The sequence below is a fragment of the Erpetoichthys calabaricus genome, chromosome 9 (assembly GCF_900747795.2).
Source record: "Erpetoichthys calabaricus chromosome 9, fErpCal1.3, whole genome shotgun sequence".
Taxonomy (NCBI): Eukaryota; Metazoa; Chordata; class Cladistia; order Polypteriformes; family Polypteridae; genus Erpetoichthys; species Erpetoichthys calabaricus.
In genome coordinates, this window is record NC_041402.2 from 175,300,572 (window position 1) to 175,326,765 (window position 26,194).

The window sequence follows — 26,194 nt, forward strand, 5'->3', positions numbered from 1 at the left end:
TACGATAAACATACTTTTCCGTTCGTTCATTTTATTTATCTTCATTTTCTAGTAGAAGGTCATGATTTACGGATGCCCACCACTACAGCAAAGGGACCAAAAGCAAGAAGCAACCCTGTCGCCAATCCCTGGAATTTACTCAACTCATTAAAAACTGAAAAAGAGCGCCTGTCGGCTCTAAATCATCAACTTCCTCGGACTCTGCGCTCCTCCCTCAGCGCGTACACGCAATGAATGGGCCTGCACGTTTACGGAAAAAGGAAGGGCTTGCTAACCGTAAATGGAGCGTGCGTGCTAGAAAGGTTGTCAAGGCAACACTGGACTCAGACAACAAGTTGTGCGACCTGATCAGCGAAACGTTGAATTGCTCTGAAAACAGAAAGCGCTATAACCACATTGAATGCCCTGGGTTAAACGAAAAAGGGAAAAAACAAATCTAAAGTAAACTATCTCAGACGCAGGCGTTTCAGAGCAAAAGAGGTAAGATGTATTTTGAGTCCAACAAGAAACACATCATTTTGTAAACGAAAATATAAACCTGGTAATAAAACTACATAATAAGTGTTGTAGTACTTTTCTATTTTAAGGCACTGTATATATAACAAAACTTTTTAGTTGCGTTCAGCATGTGTGGCATTTTGCAGAAAAATATCTGTTGTTCCAACAGTCGTTTTGTGGTAGTGCTGCGATCAAAAGAGCTATAAAGTAATAGTTGACGGAAATATAGATCTAAGTCATCGATGCAAGACATGGTATTGAATAAAGAACGATCATTATACACATTTAGAAAATGTAATGTGACACAGTTCTACTGTCTATAAATATAATATTCATTATGTCATTTTCTTTGTAAAGTGCTGGATATAAAGTATACAGTGATAATTTGCCATTAAAGGGTTGATAAATACAAAATCTTGCTTTTAGTCTTCGCTGCCCGAAGCCATATAAATAATCATAATCTAGAGGTACAAGAAGATTGTATGTTGTATGTCACCGTATGTATATAGTGTATTAATGTTGCGTTTAATAATTTACTATTGAACCCCTTCCTAGTAGTTGTCCTGTAAGGCGCTAAACTTGAATGAAGATTGCTGTCTAGTATATTATTATCAATCTCTACTAACAGGGGTAGGCAACGTCGGTCCTGGAGTGCCACAGTATGTGCAGGTTTTTGTTCCAACCCAGTTCCTTAACGAGAACTCAATTATTACTGATGAAGCACATATTGCTTAAGTGACATTTTAATGCTTCATTTTAGTGGTCTCGCTTGTTAAGGTTCTCCAACCTTAATTGCTTATTTCAATCTTAAACTTCTGCATTCAGTGTTTTAATTGCTCCTTATTAGCAATAAGATGTAAAACAGGGGTAGGCAATGTCGGTCCTGGTGAGCCGCAGTGGCTACAGGTTTTCATTCAACCCAATTGCTTAATTAGAAACCAATCATTGCCAATCTCAGACCTTATTTAATTTTATGGCTTGTTAGTCTGTGCAATGTAAGGCTTTTATATCGTAGATTTTTTTTCCTTTCCAAGGATATCATCCAAATGATTTGAAGCCTAAAACAGATCATTTTCAGTCTGTCACATTTTTCTATTAAGTGTTTTATTAAATCAAACCGTGCATGATGAACACACACAGATGTAATTGGAAAAAAGCTAGCTGGAGAACTGCTGGCTGCTTTGTCTTTTACATCTTATTGCTAATAAGGAGCAATTAAAACACTGAATGCAGCAGTTTAAGATTGAAATAAGCAATTAAGGTTGGAGAACCTTAACAAGCGAGACCACTAAAATGAAGCATCAAAATGTCACTTAAGCAATATGTGCTTCATCAGCAATAATTGAGTTCTCGTTAAGGAACTGGGTTGGAAAAAAAACCTGCACATACTGTGGCACTCCAGGACCGACGTTGCCTACCCCTGTCTACTAATCTGATTCAGTCACACTGCGATGGCCTGTCTCGTTATAGCCGGCAACTTTAGGGGAAGCGACAAGGGACAGAGCATAAGTCTGTTGCAGGTGTCACTTCGGCACATTGTCAATTTGAAATAGCAGAGAAAACCAAAGTACTGTATTTGTTTTGGGTGAGGGAATAAATTCATTACACCAGAAGAATAATCCGGGTACACAAGGAAGGAACGCGAAAACAACACACGAAAAACGAGAGACGGAGAAAGCGACCAAGCAGGAGATTCTAACCTGAAGAAGCAGCACCAATTTAGATATAAAATTTACTTAAAATTGGTTACTGTATGTGTCTGAACCTGTAGTGGAGATATTACATATTTTAACGTGTTATCAACTTTAAAAATTTGTAAAAAGCAAACTAATTTGTACATAGCAAAAAAGTTTACAATTTATTACATTTTTGAGTGATTAAGTTAAATATTGAAGCGCAATTGTCAGTTACTCTGGAGTATCGACTCCAGATCAATTTTAAAGAAATGAAGCAACTCTCGGAGCTAGACATTAAATATAGTACGTTTTCTCTGTGTCACTGATGGGAAGGGCTTGTGTACCTTCTTGTGTTTTTGTGTCTTTGCAGTGCCAGATTGTGTTAGGCGACCAATTCACGTTGTGTGTATGTAGGACTGAGTAGTCAGGCATATTCAGTAGCGCAGGTGTGTTGTACAGTAGCTCAAAACGTTACGTCACTTACCACCTGAATTGGAGCCTTCGACTGCTAATTTGTGCAAGTAATGAACTAGGCATTACGGATGAGTTCACGGAGCAGAGACGCGAAGCTCATAAACCTAAGTCCACTTTCTGAATCGGGACATCCGAGGATAATACGTATACAGCTTTATTGAAAGATATGAATTCTCGTCGGGACATCCTTTCATTAACTGTGTGATATGCCAAGGCGGGTTTAAAATGTGATATTCCTCGCCCTTTTCTCGCGTGGTAATAGGCTTCATTATCGCGAGAAGTCAGTTTGAAGGTTGAGAAGTGAGCACATATAAAACCCTAAATTCTCGGCAACACTTCATTACTTTTATTAAATGAAGTAACCGAAAGAAAGGAAGCTGGAAAACTAATAGAGGATCTGTAGGTCAAGCCCGATATACTTGAACCTAATGCAATTTGTAAAAGTTCTCGTATAAACACAATTCTGGTATTAAATTACAACTGATGACTCATCTAAACTGAAATAAGTACCAATGTGTCATCCTAGGAAAGAAATAGATTATGCTGATTAATTGTAAGCAGATCTGGCGGTGCTCGCCACAGGATTCGTTATTTATTTATATAATTTCATAAATAATGAGACCGAAAACGATTAATTTGAACAACCCATTATATACATTCACATTTCATTTGCACAATGTTGCGCAGTCGGTAGATCATAAAACGTGGTACACATGTTTCTGGTGATTTTTTTGTTTAACTTTTTTACTGGAGGAAAATAACAATTCGTATTCTTCAAAGTGTGGTGTATGTTAGGTGATCTGAGTCTTGCAATAGATAAAGAGTTCTATATAAAAATACACAATCGTAGGCTATGCTACCACAATAGACAGAGGAATTTGCTTGCTAAGAGTCACAATTGAAACTAGAAGGGTCTTTGGCTTTGTGACCTGATGGGGTGAAGTCTGAAACTTTAACACTAGGTTACAGTGCCTCCTGTCTGACAAGACACATTTGGGCATAACAGAAAAAGAGGGAATGTCAAATTGCTTGCACATCAGATTAAGATGGCAAATAAATAAATATGTCTAATGCTGTGCATGTGAAATGTTTTGGGAGTGATGGTGGTATCATGGACTGAAAAGACAAGGCCACCTTCTCCTTAAAAACAGTCTCCTGCTTCTCATGATTCCACTTCACTCAATAGCCAACTGAGAGGTGTAATCTGTCAACCATGCCCTAAATCTTTTCAACATTTTCTCACAGTAGGCTGAGCCTGGTGCCATCTTTGAGAGTGTATTGTAACTACAAGCCCAAATCTACTGCAGGGCACACTCATGCACACACTTAGACTGGACCATTTTATAGTCCCTAGTAAACCTAACATGAATGTTTTCAGAATGTGTCAGAACAAACACAATACAATCTGTTTTTCTAAATTAAAGGAAACTGTTTCCTCAACCTCAGAGTTTCTTATCTTTGGAAATGTGCATACATTTACTTTGACATCAGTAAGCATCAGGGAGGGTTCAGCGGTGTAAAATTTAAAGGGACTACAGTATCTGCTTATGTTCTGTTATTCCTGGGTAGTTGAACTAACTGGGTTAAAATGAATCATCCAATAATGGAGAATGTGCTGTGCAAACTGATACTCAGGAGTCTAGGCCTCAATTCAGGTCCTCTGAGATGTGATTCTGTATTTCTAGCTACTGTGCCAAACAAAATCTGTTATAGTAGCAATAAATATCTGATCAGTAGTCCACGACATAGAAATGAGACATTATTTGCCTCTAAAGTCAACATACTGTTGAATAAAACATAAAAAGTATTGTGATACCTGATGTTAAGTAACAGTAATAATCAACAGTAGTCTGGAATAATTGGGTGTGAAATACTTAAAATGTCTTAGAACAAAGCATCTTGCTTTATTTATCATTTATTTTGAGCATTGTATGTCTTTAAACACACAAAGAAAGTTCTCTTCTGCATTTTTTGAGGGCTGGCAAGACACTACTAAAGCAAAGAGTTAAAGACTTAGTCATATCTGTATATTTATGTAAGCACACAGTGTAGCATGGGCAACACTGGGCTACAGGGGTTCAAGAACCAGAGTTTGATTTTTGGCCTAGCGACTGTTTAAATTATGACGACATTCATTTATATGTGCCAATTTGGTTTTTATGTGAGAATTCCAAACTGGCCTGATGAGTGTGTGAGAGTACTTTGTGATGCTGTGATCTCATCCACAGCTGGTTTTCACCTTGTCCATTGTACGCAGATGATGCAAAGATACATTTTCCACTGAAACAGATCAAAACAAATTCTCTTAAACGTTTTTTGAATGACTGGAAGATATTAAAACATGGATGTCACAAAATTTTCTTAGTCTAGTTAACAAAAAAACAAATTGTGTGTTTTGGACCTTCTGATCTTACTTGTGCTACAGAAATTAATCTTGGCCCCTTGACAACCTACTGTAAACCCTTTGTAAACAATCATTGTGTGATTTTTGATAATGGCCTCAAATTTGATAAACAAATTAACTCCTTTGTTAAAGCCAGTTTCTGTCAGCTCAGGGTATTGGCTAAGGTCCCTTTCTTTCTATGCATGATTTTGAACTCTTCTCGGTGTGACTATTGTAACTCATTATACATTGGAGTTAATCAATCGTCAATCATTGGTCATTTTATAAACCAGCAAATATATTATCAAAAAGGACCCAGATCAGGCAGAATAAAAAAAAACAATTTTAAGAAAGTGAGTGTATTTATTTAGGTGGTGCTTTTGTATCTGATGGTATCAAAATGTTCTTCCAGTTTTAATTTACTACCAGGAGTGTGACTTCACTGTCTCATTGGGTAGTTTGCTCTTACCTTGATTCTACCACCACTCATCAAGTCTTACTTTAAACCAGTCTGTTTATTTGTTTTATTTCAGCCTTAACATTTGTCTTTATTGTCTTGTAGAAATCTTGAGTCCTGCAGACTCAAACCATGGCTGTGCCCTTGTCAAATACCAACCTGCGAGTTCCACAAGGATTTGGAAATGTCCTGGAAGGACTGACCAGGGAAATCCTCCGGGAACAGCCGGCAGATATCCCAACCTTTGCGGCACTCTACTTTAAAATGCTGGTGAAAAAGAGACAAGGTCAGTGTTATAGCAGCTCATTAGAACTAAGCTAAGTATTATTACTTTTGAATGCAACCATCACTATCATCATCATCTTTCTCTAACCCACTTAATCCAATTCAGGGTCATTGAGGTAGCCCTGCATTAGTCACAAGGCAGGCAACAAACGGCAGAAAGCCGTGGCCATTCATGTATACAGCCAATAAATTCAATAGTGGCCAATTTAAAGTTGGGCTTTGGGCAGTGATGGCGAACCTATGATACACAGGTCAAAGGTGTCACGCCATGACATTTTGGGTGACACGCCAATGTTCACTAAGACCCGAGTTACCAAAGAAACTGAATGAACAAAAATGTAAGAAATATGAGACCCTGCACCACTCAGAGCTTAAAACTAATTCTCACCATCCAAATCAGCACATCATCTGTCATCACGGGAGCCACACACTTCAGTTGACTTCTAACCGCTGCACCGGAAGCATGTGCGATATCTGCAACAGCTGTCTCCAAAATAAGCGCACTATCTGCGTTTGTGTGAAGTTAGCTTTTACATTTGTTGCTCGTGTGAAGTGCATTGAATTACTTTGTGGCAGAAGCCAGTTCAAAATCTATGTACTATAAGTTTGTGATATTTTCATGTACATATGGCATATGTACAAGGTAAGGGTTATGCCATAATTTTTTTTCATTGTGCATTTCATTGTTTCCATAAACAACACTGCTGCAGAGGTTATGAAGTTATTCCTCTTAAAGACTATTTTGGTATGCTGTCTCATTAAAAGTCTGCAATGGGAAGTATTGACATTGTTTTCTCTCCATGGTTACAGTCCTTCAAAGGGAAAGTAGTCTGCATTTCTAAGCGTGTGCTTTTTTACATTTCTCTTAACTGTTCCTCTTAATCCCTCCTAAAACTATCTTATTTTCTGTGTTACACTTTTGCGAGACCTTATTCTCAGTGCTAAACAAATGAAAATGGACAAAAGAAACCAACTGACAGATGAAGTTAGTGCTGCTTACTTGGACTTGAAATGCACAAAGTACTTACCTTCAATTTCAGACTTATCTATTAAAACTCAGCAACAAAAAAGTCATTAATTGAGGTCAAATCAAATGCAATGTGTTCCATATTTTTTTCAGTTCAATTATATTAAAAGTAGAGTAATTTTTTAGTGCACTATTTTAAGCCCAGTTGTCAGTGCGCATATCATTTTCTCTATTGTAAGTCACTGATTTTTCTTTCACTTTTATAATATATGGCACCACATATGATTGGGCTGTATTTTTTAAAATAAATGTATATGTAAATAATTGCTTCTCTTTTGTTTAGCAGGGGCAAGTTAGGCATTCTCAGAATTTGTTACACATCAAGCTCAAAAGGTTTGCCATCACTGGCTTTGGGCATGAGGAGGAACACTCACCAGGGTTGGCACATAAAATAATGCTGCCTGAGGCATGGGACTGTACATTTGTGCTGTTCCTCCTGTCTATATCCTTACATGGCATGATTTGATGTACTTAATCCTGATTAACATACATATTGCAATTAAGGGTTCATAATACAGTACTCCTATGATACAGTAAAGCCTCGGAACAACAGGCAAAATAATATTTTTTGAAAAAAAAGATTATCTCAAAATAAACAAAACATTTAAAATACGCATTCAAAACAATACAAATGTATAATTTCTTCACTGCTTCATTTTAACCCAAATGAGTATTCTTATGAAGCTTTGCAACAGCCGAAGGTTTACATAGTCATTCGCTGGTGCCCGCCCTCCCAATTTTGAAGAGTCAAAGTGACAGTTTCCATTAGAGGGTATATCATGTTATGTTAAGTGTGACTGAAAAAAATAGATGAAGACAATTAAATAAATACTTCAAGGAAAAGGCAACAAAAATATATATTTCGTGACACATTTAACTATTTATACTCACGTTTCATGTTGTTATTATTTATTTATTGTCACATTTCACACAGTTTTTTTTTCGCATTGATTTGCTTTTGTCTGAAAAGTTCTTCCATTAAGGCACTAGTATACATGCATCATTCTTTATGTTTCGCTTCATGGTGTCCTCCAGAGCTGGGAAAATGATACCGAAGCGTTGAATCTTGTGTCTGTCAATCTGAAACGTAATGAGTCGAATCACAGTGTCGTAGTTTGTGTCAAAACACCACTGTCACGTGACACGTGACGTTTGAAGCGTTGAACGTCATCAGTGCTTCACAGCATGCTTTATTGGTTTGACAGCGTTTCGTCGGTTTGACAGCTTTGCCGCTAAATTAACAGGTAGCCTATATGAAATGCATCATTCTCATTTAACAATGCTAGGTTGTGAGGAGAAAGAGATTTGGAGAGCTTTGGTGACAGATGGCGACTAACAGCGGAAAACGGCGTTCGAAAGTTAAATAGTATAAATGGACAAGGACCATAGCAGAATAAAATGAACGTTTTTTCTGACCTTTTGTTGGTGACATGAGACTGAAACAGTGAGTGCTGCTTCACTTGCGCTCTTGAGAGCTTGCCTTGACCTCAGTTAATCACCAGATGTCACTGTTCATACTGGGACTGAGGCTTCTACACTTGAAATCTTTTTCGGTACAAATAGATGGAAAGCCTCAAAGCTTCATGAGGTTTCATTTTCCCATCACTAGTGTCTTCAAAAGACTTCGTTTATGCCCAGTCAATGACATTACAATAAAGCGCAGTGCTTGCGAAAGTACCTTATATACAAAGGCATTTCTTCCAGTATCAACTGTTTGAATTCGCGGGAAAGTTCCCGTTCATGACCTGAATGCCCAGACGAGGTCGCGGTGACGTCACACTCAGTGATTGGCGGCATCTCGTGGTGCGTGCGGTCTCAGTTATTGTTAGTTTTGTGTACAGTTTTCAAGGATTAAGGCTGTTTGTTTTTTAAATTCAAATAAATGCAGTTACAGATTTCCTGCACCAAAGGTGAAATTAAGCACTTCCTGCCAATGTTTCAAGCAACTCGGATATATGTGCTTTTTATAAGGAAACGCAGACGAACGCTAGTATAGAGTTTGGCAGAAACTGATAACGGTTCTTGAGTAACGAAAACAGTCGTCGAAATTCAGACGTGAGTATACAAATGTACAGCACTTATTTCTTGTAAAGGGCATGCGATTAAGTTGTCAAATGCCAAGCCGTGTTGGCGTATTCAGTAAAAATGCATTCATTAATTTGGTCACTTGCGGAAAAGCAACCTTGAGCCAGGCCGTGAGTCTCATCCTCGGCTTGTTCTTGCTATTAGTGGTAAAACGGCTGTGTTGCAGTAACGATTTTCGTTATATAAGCTGCAGGTCCCGGTCATTTTTGGGGTATTCCACAAGATAATCATGAAAATGTATTAGTTCAATGTTTTGTAAACTACATGCTTCTGATGGGTCGCCACATGATAGTTTAGTAAAATTAGCAAGCGCGATTTCTTTATTAAGGGATTCACTGCCGCTTTTATTATACTAGTTATTTACGGTATTATGGGAAATAATCCTATTAACGCATCGCATGCAGGGTTGTTAGATGTGCAGTTTTATAGGAAAATTGGACCGTATGTGCAATAACTTTGATTTGGCGGTGTGCAGATTTTTGAGCCGTGTGCTCCGCCCCAAAAGGAAAAACACCAAGGGGGTCCCGCCCCTGGACGTCGGGAGCAGAAAAACACTTAAGGGGGCCCCTAACCACCCAAATTAACGACGTTGATAATAGGCAAAACTTTGAGGAGTAATCCATATTACTAACCGAGAATGCTAAACCGGATGATGGACGCAGGCACATCCGGCCATGGGCCGTAGCTGCAAAAAGACGTACTGCGCAGGCGCAAAAAGAGTCCGCGAGAGTCGGCTGAGGAGCCGAGAAAAGCGGACAAAAGAGGGCGAGAAGAGGCGGATGAGGGGCCGCGAGAGGCGCAGGCGCAAAAAGAGTCCGCGAGAGTCGGAGAAAGGCGGAGAAAAGAGGGCGACAAAGGCGGATGAGGGGCCGCGAGTGGCGGACAAGACCACAGAAAAAAGGAGTGAGCACATACAAAAAGGAGAAATGAGGCGCAAAGTCAAACGCAGGAAAAGCACGAAACACATTGCACACGAAACTAGACCCGAAAAAAAATTAAAAAAAAAAAAAAAAAGAGGCTCGCGCACAACAGCAAGGCCCCCCCCCCCCCCCCCCCCCCCCACAGGCACCGGACGGGACACACACCAAGACGGGGATTCAACAAGTCCATGGAACACAAAAAAAAGAACACAAAACCACCCCACAGACCCTACAAGCGAGGGACGGGACACACACAAAGAGGGGGATTCAACAAGACACAGGAACACAAAAAGAAAGAAGACGCTCGCGCAACAACAATCCCCCCCCCCCCCCCCCCCCCCCATCCATAAGAAGTCACACCCAAAGCCACATATTCTAAAGTGAACGTCAGCACCTTCACACTAGACAGCATAGGTGTCAGCATTGGTGGATCTCCTTACAATAAAGCACTATTAACCGTTCAACTGCAGAAAAGGAAACATATTAACAGTGACTGCGACCCTCCTTAGAAAGAAACAAGTCATGAATACACGGTCACGGGTACAAAACGAAAAGGAAAGGATAACAGGAACAAACACACGAACACGACAGAAACAACAAAATAGACGGCTATGCAGCATAGGTGGATCTCATTACAATAAGGCACTATTAACCGTTCAACCGCAGAAAAGTCTCCATATTAACAGTGAGTGCAATACTCCTTTTTACTTATCCATATTTATAAAAGAAAAAATGTCTCGACTCCAAAAACGCAAAGCTCAACTAAAGCTTCTAACTAACGATGTACCTAAAAGTAAAAACTTTATGAACTGCGTGAGATCCTACAATAGTTCATTTGCTTTTAGTAAATATCAGGCCACCAAAAGGCAATGGCCCATACTGCTTTCGCATATGTGCACAAATACTGCATCGCATTGGAACAGTGCACCCTGAAACAAATCAACAACGCAAATATGCACAAATCTACATCGTAGATCCACATGACGCAATCTATCAATCAAAGTGCTGCATCGCAACAGGCACGGATTCAAAACGAAACACCTCCCGTCTCAGACATACGTTAATGGCAGCGAAGGCTACAACGGGCGTCTCACACAGCACAGGCAAATCGATTACAGCTCCAAAACAACACGTCCCAAATACTACACATGCAACAACGCGCCTCTCAAACGGCACAAGAAAAACATACACCAGGAAAATTCATTCGGATTAATGAATGTCATTTGCAATCATTGTCATTCAGTTCACTTCCCTGAAGAAACAACTGGCAATACAAGTTATACATTTAGACGTTGTTGTCAAAAGGGTCAAATTAGACTGCCTTCTTTACATTCATATACTGAATATCTACAGAGGCTTATAACTGACGATGTACCTGAAAGTGAAATCTTTATCAACTGCATTAGATCCTACAAATCGGTATCCACTATGAACATTAACGGTGGCACTGCACGTGACATCCGTCTTCAAAAAATGTTGTTTATTGATGAATGTACAATGGCATGAAGTCACTTACTCAACACCATTCATAAACTTCTACAAACGTTTATGAATAATAATATTCGATTTGGAGGAAAGGTACTTTTATTAGGAGGAGATTTTAAACAGTGATTAGCTATTCTTCCAGATGCCATGCACTTGGCTATTGTTCAGTGCACCTTAAAATACGCAGACAATTGGCATTGCTTTCAAAAGATACAGTTAGTAAAAAAGATACGATGTCCAGAACCAGATCATAACAATTGCTTATTACAACTGAGAGATGGTACACTCACCAATACAGATGGACTTCAGCCACATATTATTACAATTCCTCAAGCCTTTATCTGCGACGACTTAGTTACACAGAGATTTGGAACAGCAATCTCATTAGACCAAGTGCCCCTTTTAACACAACGCACTATATTATGTCCAAAAAATATTAATGTGGAAAACATAAATACCCAAGTCATTCCATTACTTCCTGGAGAGACACAACTCTTTCTAAGCTCTGACAAAGTTGAGTCTGATCACGATAATGACCATCTTCATTGACCTTACAAGTTCTGACCTGGAATTACCTTTTACACTTAAACGGCGTGTACAAAGAAATTTTCCAATAAACCTTTACACTGTGCCACACACTTTATTGTTTGCTTTCTATTTGCATCATCTACACCGTCACACTATTCTATATCTCATTCATACATCACGCTCTTTGTCATTCCCAACACCAGGGGTTGGCGAGCGAAGCGAGCAGGGGGCGGAGCCCCCTAGTATCAACATTAGCAAAAATTCATCAACAGTCCAGAAAACTTCCTCGGTCGTCAACAGTGTCCTTCATTGGGCTGTTCCACAGCGCCATTAGGCGGATTTTCAACTGATATTTGTCTGGAACTAATTCCAGGACCAGGCAACCCAATTCACAGAGAGCTTTTCGTTTTGCATGACATGTAAATATAAGAAATGTTTCGCACTACACCATCAGCTATCATACATCGAGTAAAACAGTCAACCAATGACTGACAAGCAAAGACGTGTATAAGAAATTGGGGGAGACCAGAGAATGACACAGACAAGCTTGTTAGGTGAAGTGACTGCGCTGCTTGTTTGAAATGTCGAAATGAAATTAACTGATGACGACACAGAAATATGACGGTTTTCAGGGTGTTATGAAGAGCGAGTGAATGGCACTGGGTTATTTAAAACAGTTCCAATGAACAACCGGTGGGTGATTCGTCGCTAAATCAGTACTATAGCAGTGGTGCGAAGAATTTTTGCAGTATGTTTAACGTGCCTCATGAAAGAAGAATTCCTTCTTGTAACATTGCGTTGCAGTGGTTTGATAAATTAAAATGTTCTGTTCTTGTGAAGGACAGGTTTGCTGAAGTACTGGTTCATCAGGTTTTATCCTGCCACTGTTTAAAGTACAAATAGTACATACATTTTTTAGGAAAAATTAAGTTACTTTTATAATCAGTTTATCCACCCATCTATATATTTTCCAACCCGCTGAATCCAAACACAGGGTCACGGGGGTCTGCTGGAGCTAATCCCAGCCATCACAGGGCGCAAGGCAGGAGCCAATCCCGGGCAGGGCGCCAACCCACCACAGGGCACACACACACAGACACCAAGCACACACTAGGGACAATTTAGAATCACCAATGCACCTAATCTGCATGTCTTTGGACTGTGGGAGGAAACTGGAGCACCCGGAGGAAACCCACACAGACACAGGGAGAAAAGACCAGATAAATTAAATTCATTTAAACAAAAGAATGTAGCCACTTTCATGCATTTTTTCCCAGGAACTAAGCATCTGAATTGGATTGTGGATTGGAAAAAAAAGAAAACAAGTATCCTTCTGGGTTTAGCAATGCTGGAGTGAAGGGGCTTTTCCATCCATGTCATGAGTTTAATGAAATGTTATAAATAGCTTTTTCTCAGAGTTGGATATTTTTAACCAGAAATGGCCTGTCATTTTTCTGTTTCTTTAGAAACTGAATTTGATTCTGCAGAGTGGGGTGCTAAAATTGAAGATAGATACTACAATAACCGTGCCTTCCAGGTAACTACTAACTTGTTTTTAAGAACAAGGCAAATATTTGTTCAACAACTAATTTTCATTTCCATGGCTAAGGAAGAGTTGCTAGAGTTAATTAAACATGAGTGGAAAAAAATTAGTTTCTGTGTTAATTCTAATTAAATGGTTTTATGAAAATACACAGAATAGGTGAAGAATTGTTTGTTGTCATCATTTGCAAAGATGCTCTCCAATTTTGCAGTAATAAGTGATGCTGCCAGAGTTTTGGGTTTGATTTTCAGTTTTGTTAGTAAGAAAATTTGTTTGTTTTCAATGTGTCCACATCATGTGGGTGCCCTGGTTTTCTCTTAACATATTTGTTATCCATTTCAGTTGATATTTTTATTCATATACATCAATCACTTTATCACATTGATGTCCAAGAAGAGGAAACATTTTAAACAGTTAAAATTTAAATTCTAAAAACTGAAATGTCAACAGTTTGTAAGTATTCACCACCGGTTTTCAGTATTTGGTTGAACAATCTTGCAAGCTATTACAGCAAGTTGTCTTTTTGATGTCTTTATTAACTTTCCATAACATGATGAAAAAAGATTCACCCTTTCCTCCTTGCAAAAGTGTTAAAGGTGTGCCAGGTGAGTTGGGGAGAAGCAGTGGACAGCAGTTTTTAGGTCTTGCTACAAATGTTTAATGACGTTAAAGTCAGGACTCTGAATGAGCCACATAAGAATATCAGTGTTCTTTATTTTAAGCTACTCCATTGTTGCTTGGGCTGTGTGCTATGGGTCATTGCCCCGTTTAAAGACACCTTCCCCTACAGGTTTTATAAACTGCACTGATCTCTGGGGTTGCAGGTATGTTCAGTACCATTAAGATGGTCTTTTAACCTCCTCCAAATCTGCACTTTGGTCTGATTATATCCTTCTGTCCTGAATCCTTTCTTGTCTTTTTTTTTGGTTTGCTTTGTGGAAAATCTCTGCTATATAGTTGGACATAAATTCATTAAGAACAGTTGAGCCAACAGGCACTGACCATCAGCATATTGGCTGGTCATCCATAATTAGCTTTATATTTACAAAGGGAATGAATACTTTGTAAATCTCACAATTCTGATTTTTTCTTCTTTTTAGTAAATTGATCAAAGGTTATAAGTTTGCTATTTTTAGTTTTTCATGATATACACTGTTTTGTAGATCATCTAGAAAAGACAGACTTGAAAAAAAGGACTTGGAAAAGTCCTTATTGTAATACACTGTTAGTTTGAATATGGGACAATACAATGTGGAAACAGTTTTTGGGGGCTGAATAACTTTTCAAAGTACCCCTATATGGGTTCTGCAATATAGCTAATGTATTTTCACCACATTTTACTGCGGTTTTGTTGAGTTCAGAAAAATACAGAGAATGGCGAATATAGGGCAAGAAGATAAAATGTTCTTTAGACTTACAAGCCAAGTTCTTTATCCTAAAAATCAAACCAATCTGTTGTCAAGCCAAAATAAGAACTTGAATTTGTAGGTTGTAGTTTACCAGAAAACACTGAATAAAAGATACTCACTCATGCTCAAAGGTTTTCTCTGTAATCTTGGATATTCAGGAATTGCACACGTACTGTAAGTGTCTTAAGTTTAAAATGTAAATATTTGTTTGCCATATCTTTACATGCTTAACTCTGTTGTGTCACTTTTATTTTAATTGTTTTCTGTCATGTTTAACCACTTTTAATAGTAATGACATTGAGCGATAAAAGAGCTATTTTACTGTTAAAATAATATCTTAAATAAGTAGAACGTGAAAAAAGATCAAAGTATTAATGCAAAACTAATGAATGGTTGTGTATCTAGCCAGTAAATTCTTGCTTCATTCAGTAAAAAATACCATAATAAGTTGTTAGTTTTTAGAACTTGGGAAATAAGAGCAAGTTTAATTAAGATAAGATAAATTTAAAAGAAGAAATTGGTTGGGATGAAAACCTATAAATATAGAAGGCCTGTGGACTGAACTAGAGAACAAACCACTATTAAATTGGATAAAAGTGGACTGTGATGAGTGAATCAAATGTTTTGACAATAACTATATTATAAAATAAAGGAAAATAGATGTTATTCTCCTTTAAACATTCTGTGCAGTTTTTGCCTTTATTGTAAAACATTATCTAAAAATGACCCGAAGCACAGTCAGCTGTAGACAATTTTATGGCATTTTCAAAGAATGGGGATGGCAGCCTTATGGAATGAAATACAAAAACTTGGAGGGGAGGGGGTTTGAGTTGCATGGGTTTCAGCAAATCCATGTGTATGGAAAGGCAAGGCACAAGTGCAAAACAAGAGAAGAACATTGATGGGTGATGGGTGAAAAACTTGCCAGTCAATCAACAGTAGTTTGTGGTGCCTGATGACAAGTTTCTGTTGGTGTTTTGTTATAAATGTAACAGGGTTCAAGAAAAGCAAGACACCGATTCAGAAGAGTTAAATGAGCAAAAGGATTTCTCTTTGATTCAGCTGCCTAAAATGTTTGTTAATCGTCATCCGCATGGAGGAAAGGACACAAGTTTGCACTTTGGTCTGGACTGAGAGAAGCCGTGGCTCTGATCATATGACACAATACATACAAACTGCGATCTGGTACAAGTTTGATTCCTTTCTGAGTGGAGTTTTTCATGAAGCTCTCCTGACATTTTTTCATTGTTATTCCCTGTTATATGAAAAATGAAGTCAAGATTTACACTCATTTATGGATTTTTACTTCCCTAATATTTATATATAACAGAATTACAAGTCATTATTTGTTTTTTTTTTTTTTTGGTAAGTCAACCTTCAGAGTTATCCCCTTGAAAACTATCTTAAGCATTATTTTTGTTATTCTCCACTAGGGGTAGCCATTCACAAAGCTTTGCTTTGGAAAAGGAACCATGTCTAGAGAAACAATAATAGATGCGCATAACTTAGAAATAATACTTTTCCAGCAGACTTTCAGCATTAATTCATTATTCTCAGTTTTTTGTAATGTAATCTTTACTGTGCAAGTGCGCGTAATACTACGGGTTAGCAGATACCAATGTATTCTATACTTGGACTTGCCTGTTTTTTTTTTTATTTAATTTCTTCAGGTTCCATTTAGAATTACAGGCTTGGAATGAAATTTGTTCATCTCCTTTTTCCATGTCACCTTTCTGTTATTCTTTGAGCTTTGGTAAACAAGACTTACAATTTTCAAATGCTAAGTCTTTTTTTTAAAGGGTCGGCACACATTCACTATTGAAGAGCATAAAGCAGCTGTGAAGATCCAGGCCACCTACAGAGGGTTTATAACTCGAAAGAAGTTGAAGAGTGCGAAGGGTCATCGCTTTGGTGAAGACAAGTGAGTTGCATTTTACCAGGTATAAGGAAGCAGGGGATTTGCACCATAGGGACAGGCCAAGGACCACATACAGAGAAGGGAGTGTGGAAAGTGAATCAGTCTTCAGGTGCTTTCTTGCTGTTATCATTCCATCTAATGACAGTGGATTCTGTGATAAAATTCAGCACTGGCACAGCTGTATTCTGATTGATATACAACTGATTTCTATCAATATTACTGTCTTACTTATACAAAGCACTTGTCATTGAATTTCTGCCTTTCTTTGATAAACATTATACATAGTGATACTGCTCTAACCTGTCTAGTGGGATAGGTTTGTCTTCTCCATCCATGTCCCCAGTTGTTTGAACTTGATATAACCATATGCCATGACCGAGACAACACCCTGTAGAAATCCACTTGCACTCATCCTGAGCTTGATATTTTGTTTGCTTTTAACAGCTTTGTCCTTAACTTGATTTAGTGATTCATGCTGACTCTTAGTCCAGGAGTTCTGTTGGATGAAAGCTCACTAGGCTTTCTAGCTTTTCATCTTGACTTTTTTCATCCTCATTTTTAAGGGGAGGCTGCTTCAGAGTTCGTATTTAGATTCTGGATAGCCCAAAGTGCCGGATTTGTCAGAATAATGCATGACTACTGTATTGGCAGATCTTAAAACATCAAGTTTATACTTGTAGTACAGTCTCACTTAGAGTATTCTTTATCAGTGTGGCAGCCTGCCCCATTTCCATTGATTTTAATGAGACCAGACCAATGAGAAGGCATTCTTAGTCTCTTTGTAATCTTTAAATTGTTTGTTTTGGTGAAAACTACAGATTAGGGGTGGTGGAAGTGGTTTCCCACTCACTGAAGCGCTTTGAGTAGTGAGAAGAGCACGATATACATGTAAAGAATTATTATTGTTTGTTATTCTTGCTCTAGATCTGGGTGTCTAAAACTCTTCCGTTACTTGATTTTCTAATTGGCATTATTTGATGCAATTGTCAGTCAGAGTACTCCTGTCTCACCATCAGTTTAGTACCAAAAGTGAAAGTGGAGAGACGAGAGTAATCCCAGCTGTATTCTGTTTTTCCAAACTAATAAGTATCAAAATGGGCAGTAACAAGTGCTATATCATCTCAGAATATTCTTCTTGCACTGTCTCCAGCAAATATCTTTCTTAACACATTGTCCTTCCTTGTTTCTTTTTTCAGAACTTAACCTAGCCAAAGAATGCAGTCTGTTTTATTCTTCTAATATACTATATGGCCAAAAGTATGTGGAAACTACTTCAGATTGAGTTCAGGTGTTTCAACCATTCCCATTATAGCAGGTACACAAAATATAGCAAAGAGCTATGCAGTCTCCGTTGACAAACATTGTCAGTACAATGGGTCATACTGAAGGGTACAGTGATTTTAAAGGTGGCAGTGTTAGCAGAGACCACCTTTGTAACAAGTCAGCACATGATATTTCTGCTCTGTTAGATCTGGCAACAGTCAATTGTAAACGCAGATACCATGAGGAGCAGCTCAGTGCAGCTCAGCCACAAAATGGTAGACCACGTAAGCTTACAGAGTGGAGTCACCAAGTGTTGAAGCGCATAGCATGTAAAAATTTGCTGTTCTCTGTGACATAATTCACCATAGAGATTCAAAGTGCCTCTGAAAGCAATATCAGCACAAGAAATATGCATCAGGAGTTTCATAACATGGGTTTCCATGGCGGAGCATCAGCACACAAGTCCATGGTCACTATGCGCAATATCAAGTGTTGGCTGGAGTAGTGTAAAGTAGACGTTCTCAAATGGGAAGCCCTGGCCCATTAAACTTTCAGGGAGTCTGCAAGATGAATGAAAATAATAACGAAATACCTGCAAAATACTCGCAATACTTAAAAATCAAGCTACAGCATGGCTGTCAAACTTGTGTTTTAAAATAGATTGCTTCATCAATATTCAAAATACTGTAGTATCTCTGGTTGGATGCCACGTGGCAGCTGTGCAACAGTTGGGTCTGGCGAGGGATTCGGCATCACAGGGAGCTGCCTGTCATATAAATCTGGGCAATGTGCAAAGCACTGATACTGAAAGGAAAAAATGGGTGGCACCATGATCGGGTGTAATAGAAAAGAAGGAATGAGCAGAAGGAGCAGGAACAGGAGGCTTTTCTTTTAGAAGGGTTGGCCAGTGTGGTGGTGAGCATGTTAGCTATATTGAAAACCACATGCAGTCCAGGTGATTTTTGTCAGCAGGATAAAAAGAAAACCCGGCAAAGTTATCATTGACAGTGTGGTGGTTCAGAAAAATAAAAGAGACAGTGAACAGCAATAGTGGCAGTATGACCTGGGGTAGAACATCATAAGTCAGGTTTAGCTCCAGAGGGTCATTTAGCCAGGCTAAGCCCCCCTACCCCAATCATCATATGAAGCTCCCCCACTCAAGCTCTTGTGATTGTGCATGAGCATGGGAAAGGCGCTATATAAATAAAATGTATTATTATTATTATTATTATTATTATTGATCAGCGCTTGGAATGTGATGATGATGATGATGGTAATTACCTCAGGCAGTACTTTGGTGAGGGTGACGTTGTCATGTAACTTTTTTTTTTTAACATTAAAAAATAATGAAACAACAAAGTTATGAATGAACCCTATGATATACATACAAATCCAGTGACTTATTCATATACTAACTTTTAAAAATATTGGAACGATGCTAGAGAAAAGTCACAATGGTAAAAATGAAACTATAACTAATGTGATGAGTGTAATCGTTAAGTCATTGATGAACAACAGAAGATATTTAAGGTGTTAATTCAAGGTTTTATGTATGTCCTTTTGAGAGATTGAACTTACTCTTTAGCAATATATTAAGTCTGCTGATGCTATGATATTGCCACATTGATTATCTGATTTTACTTTGACGTGTCTGTTTCATGTGGTATGCCAGTGTGAGGATTGCTATTTTTAATGCTGAGTGATAATCTATACTTTTTTGCCTCCTTCTCTCAGTGTTTATGAGGAGTTGGTGCCCATGCACATCGCATTGTATGGTAACAACCTGGAGGGACGTGCTCCTCAGGTCCAGACCCAAGGCCGCTACTATAGTGTGTGTTTGTATGTGTGTAAATAAATGTTCACATTTTCCAAGATCAGTATTTTTTTTTTGTCTGATGTTCAGAGAATACACTATTTCCTGAAGCTTGTACAGCATTGCATATTGTATGTGAATTAGCTTTATCATCTCATGCTAATTAAAGATACATTTTGTGGTGGGGACTAATGGAAAGCAAAAATGTACCTGTGAGAAGTACTGTGATCATTGCGCTCAGCAGTGGAAGTACTGCTTTTGTGTTGCTGTCGCTGGCTTCACAAGGATATTATTTAGTGAGCAAGCCCTGTATTCGGATGTGGATTTTTAGGACTTTATTACACCATGCCCCCGCCCTCCACCAGCATTTCAAATGCCCCCTTTACCAGTTTGGTCTAGAAATTGGGCTGCCATAATTAGTGAATCATCTTTTATTACTAATTATACTCTGATCTTTTTGAAGCCACTTCCTTGTTCTGCTGTGCCTTCTTCTTAAACAAAGTACTTTATTGGGTTGCCACAATATGTTACATACAACACGCAATGAATGTTACTGTTTTTGAAGACTCCCTTTAACATGAGTTTCATATATACTGCAGCTACAGTACTAATCTATGGTTAGAATAGAAATGGGCTGCTCGCAGCTAACCAATAAGGACAAATGGAAAGAAGATGACATGCCTCACTGTCATCAAAACCTTAGGGTGATACCCTTAGGTGACAGTCTTATTTTTTTTTATATATATAATTTTACTGATTTTATTGAAATCACACAACAGTCTTACAAAGGAAATGGTAGGTTGACTTATACATGCTGCTGCTGCGCTCACTTTTTAAAGCCACACAGGTGTAAGGGCTTCCCATCCTTACTTGTCTTGCCTGAACGTTGCAACCACAATACACAATGCTTTTGTCTTTTATGTTGACCTGTTGTGTGTGGAGAGAAAATGTATATCTTAAATGTGGCTATTGCAGATCAAAACATTCCAGTGCCGAATCCAGAGAAAACAAACTCTGACAGCAGCAAACAGATAGGAGGGCAAATGTGTTGGGGGCCCTCATATATTCACATGGTGCATTGGGGGGCCTTGAGGGAACAAAGTTTGAAAACCACTTGTGTAAAGGATGCTGTTTTTGGACTCTAGAGCAATGGAAATGTGTTCTCTATAGTGATAAATCGTGTTTCACTGTCTGACAATCTGAGATTAATCTGGGTTTGACAGAAGCGAGGAAAACACTGCCTTCTGGGCTGCATAGTGTTTAACTGTAAAGTTTGGTGGAGAAAGGGTAATGACCTGAGGCTGTTTTTAAGGGTTTGGGCTAGGACCTGTGGGTACTGTTAATCCTACACCACACAAAATCATTTTAGACAATTGTATGCTTCCAACTTTTTTGTTCCAGTATAACTGTGCTTCTGTGGATAAAACCATGTGCATAAAGTGTGGGGCAATTCCAGGGGCCTGCACACAGCACTGAGTTCAACCCTGCTGAAAACCTTTTCAGATGAATTGGAATGCAATTTCAAGCCTGACCTTCACATCCAACATCAGTAGCTCACTTATAAATCTTCTTTTGGCTGAATGGGCACACTCCAAGATCTTGTGGAAATAAGAGTGGAGGCTGTTGTAGCTACATGTGAATGCACCTGATTTTGGAATGGAATGTCCAACAAGTTCATCTAGTTGTGATGGTCAGGTGTCCACAAACGTTTGCCTTTTTTTTTTTTTTACACAAAATAGTGCAATGAATTTTCTTAATGATCCAGAAGTATGAATATTCTCTACAACTGTTCTTCCTGATAGACTTCTCCTTTTTAGCACTATTCACACCAGCTGTGGGACACAATATTTTAACACTTCTCAATTTAATACCTTTGTTTTTTATCACTGTCACTATTTAATTAAATGAGCCTAAGGAAATGCCCAAACCTAGTCTTAGTTTGATTGTTCCTTTTGCATCACTTATGTTTGAGTCATTTTTCAGTTATCAATATTCCTGTTTCTCATGAATATGGATGTTAAAGGAACCAATACTTTCAGTACCAGTCGATACCAGTGTCCGAAAAACATAATGGTTTTAGCTTTTTCCCAGTAGTGGTATTATCGAGTGCAGTTGGTACTGGAGTTGTGAATGACTGCAAGTAGACAAATTAGTCCAGAAGGTAAAGTAAAGTAATATTTGAGAAAAATGTGACTACAAAAGAAAAAAAAAAGCAATTAAATATAAAAGTGGCTCTTGGTGAAGATGTTGACATAGCAGAGCATCTCCACATGTTGGAAAGAAAACCAGAAGCTATGTATAGAAATACTTTGTCTCCAAGACAGAAGAATTTCAGCATGTGACTGCAAAAATCATGCTTTATTTAAAAAAAAAAAAAAAAAAAAAAAACAGTCATACTTAGGCCTTTGGTATTACCACTTTTACCTGATTACAGAGTTCATAAGTAGCTTCATGCATGCATTGTGAGCGCAATGATAGGACTGATCAAATGTAAGTTTTAAATGTTCAACTTGTAGTGTTATGATGTTGTCGGAGGAGACAAAATGATGACATGATCGCTTTTTAATACTGTTTCTTAATGGGGGCTTCAAATGTATTCTCTGATTACTTCAGACATGTCCATGGGTGTGCTTTTAAGCATCCATCCATTTTCTTACTGTTTTTGTAAAATTTCTGTTTGTGAGGGAAATGTTGCATGGACCATGCACTAGGCATATTGGACTCTGTGCACTGGCAGTGTGAATAGTTGTAGCAAGTGAAAGTCGAGGGAAGTTTCTAAATGACATGGCTATTTGGCTTACCTACACTGCTGATGTAATAAGCCTCTCTAATTGTTGATACCAAAATAAAATGTATTTATTGCTACAAAGCACTGTATTTATGGCAATTAGCAATATGGGTAAAACAACATTCTTTTGGTTTTTGAAGCAAAATTAATATGTTTGTATAAACTCTAAAATCTGACAAAAGTAGAGAGAGCACAAATGTAATATGCATATTTGAAAGGTATGTTGGTGAGTGTGTGATGCAGTGTGCCAGTTAAACTGCTACACCGTTACTACTGTGGCAGCTGGGCATAGTTTTTGGCAGGCAGTGTGGTGTATTGGTTAAGGCTAGTGTCACTTTGTGACATTTTCACCTGTCTGTGCTCCAATTGGAAAAACAAAAGAAATGGAACCAGTTGTATTTCAAATGTTGTTGATTACCTAATTTTTGTTTTCACCATTTATGTAGTGTATATGTCACATTGTCACTGGTCTTCTCATCTTAACATACACATTTTACTTGTGTGAACTAATAGGCCTACTTTCATACATAACTAGGTGAGACCAGTTTACCAGTAAGATTTTGTTAAAGGATCCACTTATAAATGCACAGAAATGTCTGTTAATATAGAAAGCTGAGTTTGAGGTAGTAAACTCTAGTATCAAGATTCCACACCCTTTATGAGGCTAATCACAGTTAAATCTCTCTTAGCTATCAACAAAGTCCGCATCTGTCCCAATACATACACTTTATCTCTCTCTCTCTCTCTCTCTCTCTCTCTCTCTCTCTCTCTCTCTCTCTAATCTTCAGCCTTCTTCCCTTTTCTATTACCTTTTTTCCTCGGTGCCAGGTGAGCCCTTGCCTCTGCTTTTCTCTGCTCTTTTGTGAATAAGGTTCCTTTTAACATGTGACCCTGGAGTACTCTGGATCAGCTGGTTCTTCATAGAAGTACTGAGGCTGTCTCATTAAAAAACCTCCTTATTTAATATCATTATACAGTATCTCTAGTTGATATACATATTTTTACCTGTTTTTATGCTAACCTAAATAAAAGGTCTCCTGGTTTATTGCCTTATCTGTATGTTTCCCTTCTTGCTGAGCCAATCACATCTGTCAGTAATGGGCCTTTCTACCAGCAGAGCAGCAGATGACACTGCACAACAATTTTTTTGAAAAGTCTTGCTTCCTGAAAAGTTTTTGCTGATTGTGACAGGTACCTACTGGGTATGCACAAATATAGTTTTGGTTTTACTGTATCACGTAGGAACTCTGAGAAATAGACATATGTTTACTGACAATAACGTATTTAGTCACGTTTATGTTTCGCATAAGCTATTAAAGTATCTATCTATCTATCTATCTATCTATCTATCTATCTATCTATCTATCTATCTATCTATCTATCTATCTACAGAATTAAAAGTGTTTTGCTCCTGATTTTCTTATGTATTCAATGTCTGGTGCATCACGTTGCAGTGTCCAACAGTAGTCAGAAAGCATTCACGAATTCCAGTTGCCCTGGTATCGTTTCTCCATTGTAGCACTGTCCTGGTGAAACCTTTCACCGTGTTCGTCTCTGACAGCACCGAGATTTGTGGGGAAGAAGTCCAAGTGTGAGTGGAGGAAATGAATCTTGAGTGACATGTTGCATTTCATTGTCTTGTATGCTTTGAGAAGTTTGTCTACCAGCTGAATGTAGTTTGGGGCTCTGTAATTGCCCAGAAAATTGTCAACAACGTCTTTGAAGGCTTTCTAGGCAATTTTTTCTGGCATAACTAACATATCTTCAGACTGCTTGTCACTCATAACATGTCTGATCTGGGGGCCAACAAAAATGCCCTCTTTGATATTGGCGTCAGTTATTCTTGGGAACATCTGTCTTAAATAACGAAAACCTTCGCCTTTCTTGTTCAGTGCTTTCACAAAATTCTTCATGAGTCCCAGTTTTATATGAAGAGGAGGCAAAAATATCTTTGCTGGGTCGACAAGTGATTCATGTACCATATTTTTCTGTCCTGGAACTAACTTTTTACGGAGCAGCCAGTTCTGTCGAGAATAGTGCGACTCTTTGGCACTGCTGTCCCATTCACAGATGAAACAACAGTACTTTGTATAGCCGAGCTGCAGTCCTAGTAACAGAGCAACGACTTTAAGATCTCCACAGATATTCCAGTTGTACCTGCTATACTGGACGTGCTTCAGCAACAGTTCCATATTCTCATACGTTTCTTTCATGTGTGCTGCATAGCCAACAGGTACTGAAGGATAAATGCTGCCATTGTGTAGCAGAACAGCTTTCAGGCTTAACATTGCCGAATCAATGAAGAGACGCCACTCTTATGGGTTGTGATCACAACCCAAGGCCGAGAACAATCCTTCAATGTCACAACAGAAACAGAGACTGTCGACTTGTGCAAAAAATTTGGTTATATCATGATGTCGGCCTCAAAACAGAGAAATTTTCGTACCTGGTGACAGCAAACACCATTCCTGCAGTCTCGAACCCAGCATCTCGGTTTTTGCTTTTGACAGACCCAAATCTCTGACCAAATCGTTCAATTCGGACTGTGTTATCAGATGTGGATCACCTGTTGTGCACAGTTCAAAATCCGGGTCAATGTCATTGTCAGTATCCTGCATTGTAGTTTCTTCATCTGGTTCATCTAAGGTCCAATCCTCTGGTGGTTTCGGAATTAGAAGATTGTCGTCATGTGGCACCGGTCTCATTGCTGAAGGCCGATCAGGATATTCAATTGACTTCTTGTTTTTGGCAGAGAAACCAGACACATTAGTCAAACAGAAGTAACAGTCCGTCGCATAGTCTTTCTGTTCTAGCCATATCATCAGAACAGCAAACGGCATCGTCTTTCGAGTGCCTCTGAACCAGGCTCTCAGACTGACAGCACATGTCACACAGCAAATGTGAGGAGCCCATTCCTTGTCTTGATCACCAATTTTGCACCCGAAATACAGATGATAAGCTTTCTTCACAAGAGCAGTCATCCAATGTCTCTGAGGCGCAAGTGTATATTCGCCACAGATACAGCAGAATGTATCGCGGCTGTTAAGACATTGACGAGACATATCGCCCGACACCAAAACGTCTATACTATAAACTTTAGTATATTTATATACAGTACTATGAATATGTTAACCCCTCATAAGTGTTATTTCAGTATATTCTAAAACTATTTCTATTTCAAGCTGTTTTATTTCCTTAATACACATGACTGTTTCTTTTATACTACATGCGCTTGGAGTACTTAATAATTTAGTTTCTCAGCAGTGTAAATAATGTAATTCAAGTGTTTTTATATGTTACATTTAATTTTCCTTTTGAGTACTTCACGTACATTTAGCATCTTCTGTACTTAATGAAATTTCATCTTGTAAAATTAGTTATAATTGAAATATAACTGTCATTCATGTTCTTTTTGGACTTGGAATATATACATCTGTAAAACTTGAGTCCCTTATTAGTAACAGAGTGGTGGCTCTGAGGTTAGGGATCTAGGCTGGCAATCAGAAGGTTACCAGTTTGAATCCTGTAAGTGCCAGAAGTGATTCCACTCCGTTTGGGCCATGAGCAAGGCCCTTAACCTGCGATTTCACTGTCCTGGGTATGACGTTAATCTGCATCCAGCCCTGCAAGCAGGTCCTCCAA

At 38.5% G+C, this 26,194-nt stretch overlaps 1 protein-coding gene across 1 annotated transcript in view; it reads left to right on the top strand.

Moving 5' to 3' along the window:
• Nucleotides 1-283: 283 nt before the first annotated feature.
• LOC114658276 (uncharacterized) overlaps nucleotides 284-26,194 on the top strand; it is a 100,722-nt gene continuing 74,811 nt past the window's right edge. Inside the window, exons 1-4 of the mRNA XM_028810438.2 lie at nucleotides 284-480; nucleotides 5,594-5,774; nucleotides 13,285-13,355; nucleotides 16,570-16,691. Of these exons, the coding sequence (XP_028666271.2) occupies nucleotides 5,621-5,774; nucleotides 13,285-13,355; nucleotides 16,570-16,691 (347 nt within the window). The 5' untranslated portion in view covers nucleotides 284-480; nucleotides 5,594-5,620. The remainder of the gene's footprint in view (nucleotides 481-5,593; nucleotides 5,775-13,284; nucleotides 13,356-16,569; nucleotides 16,692-26,194) is intronic.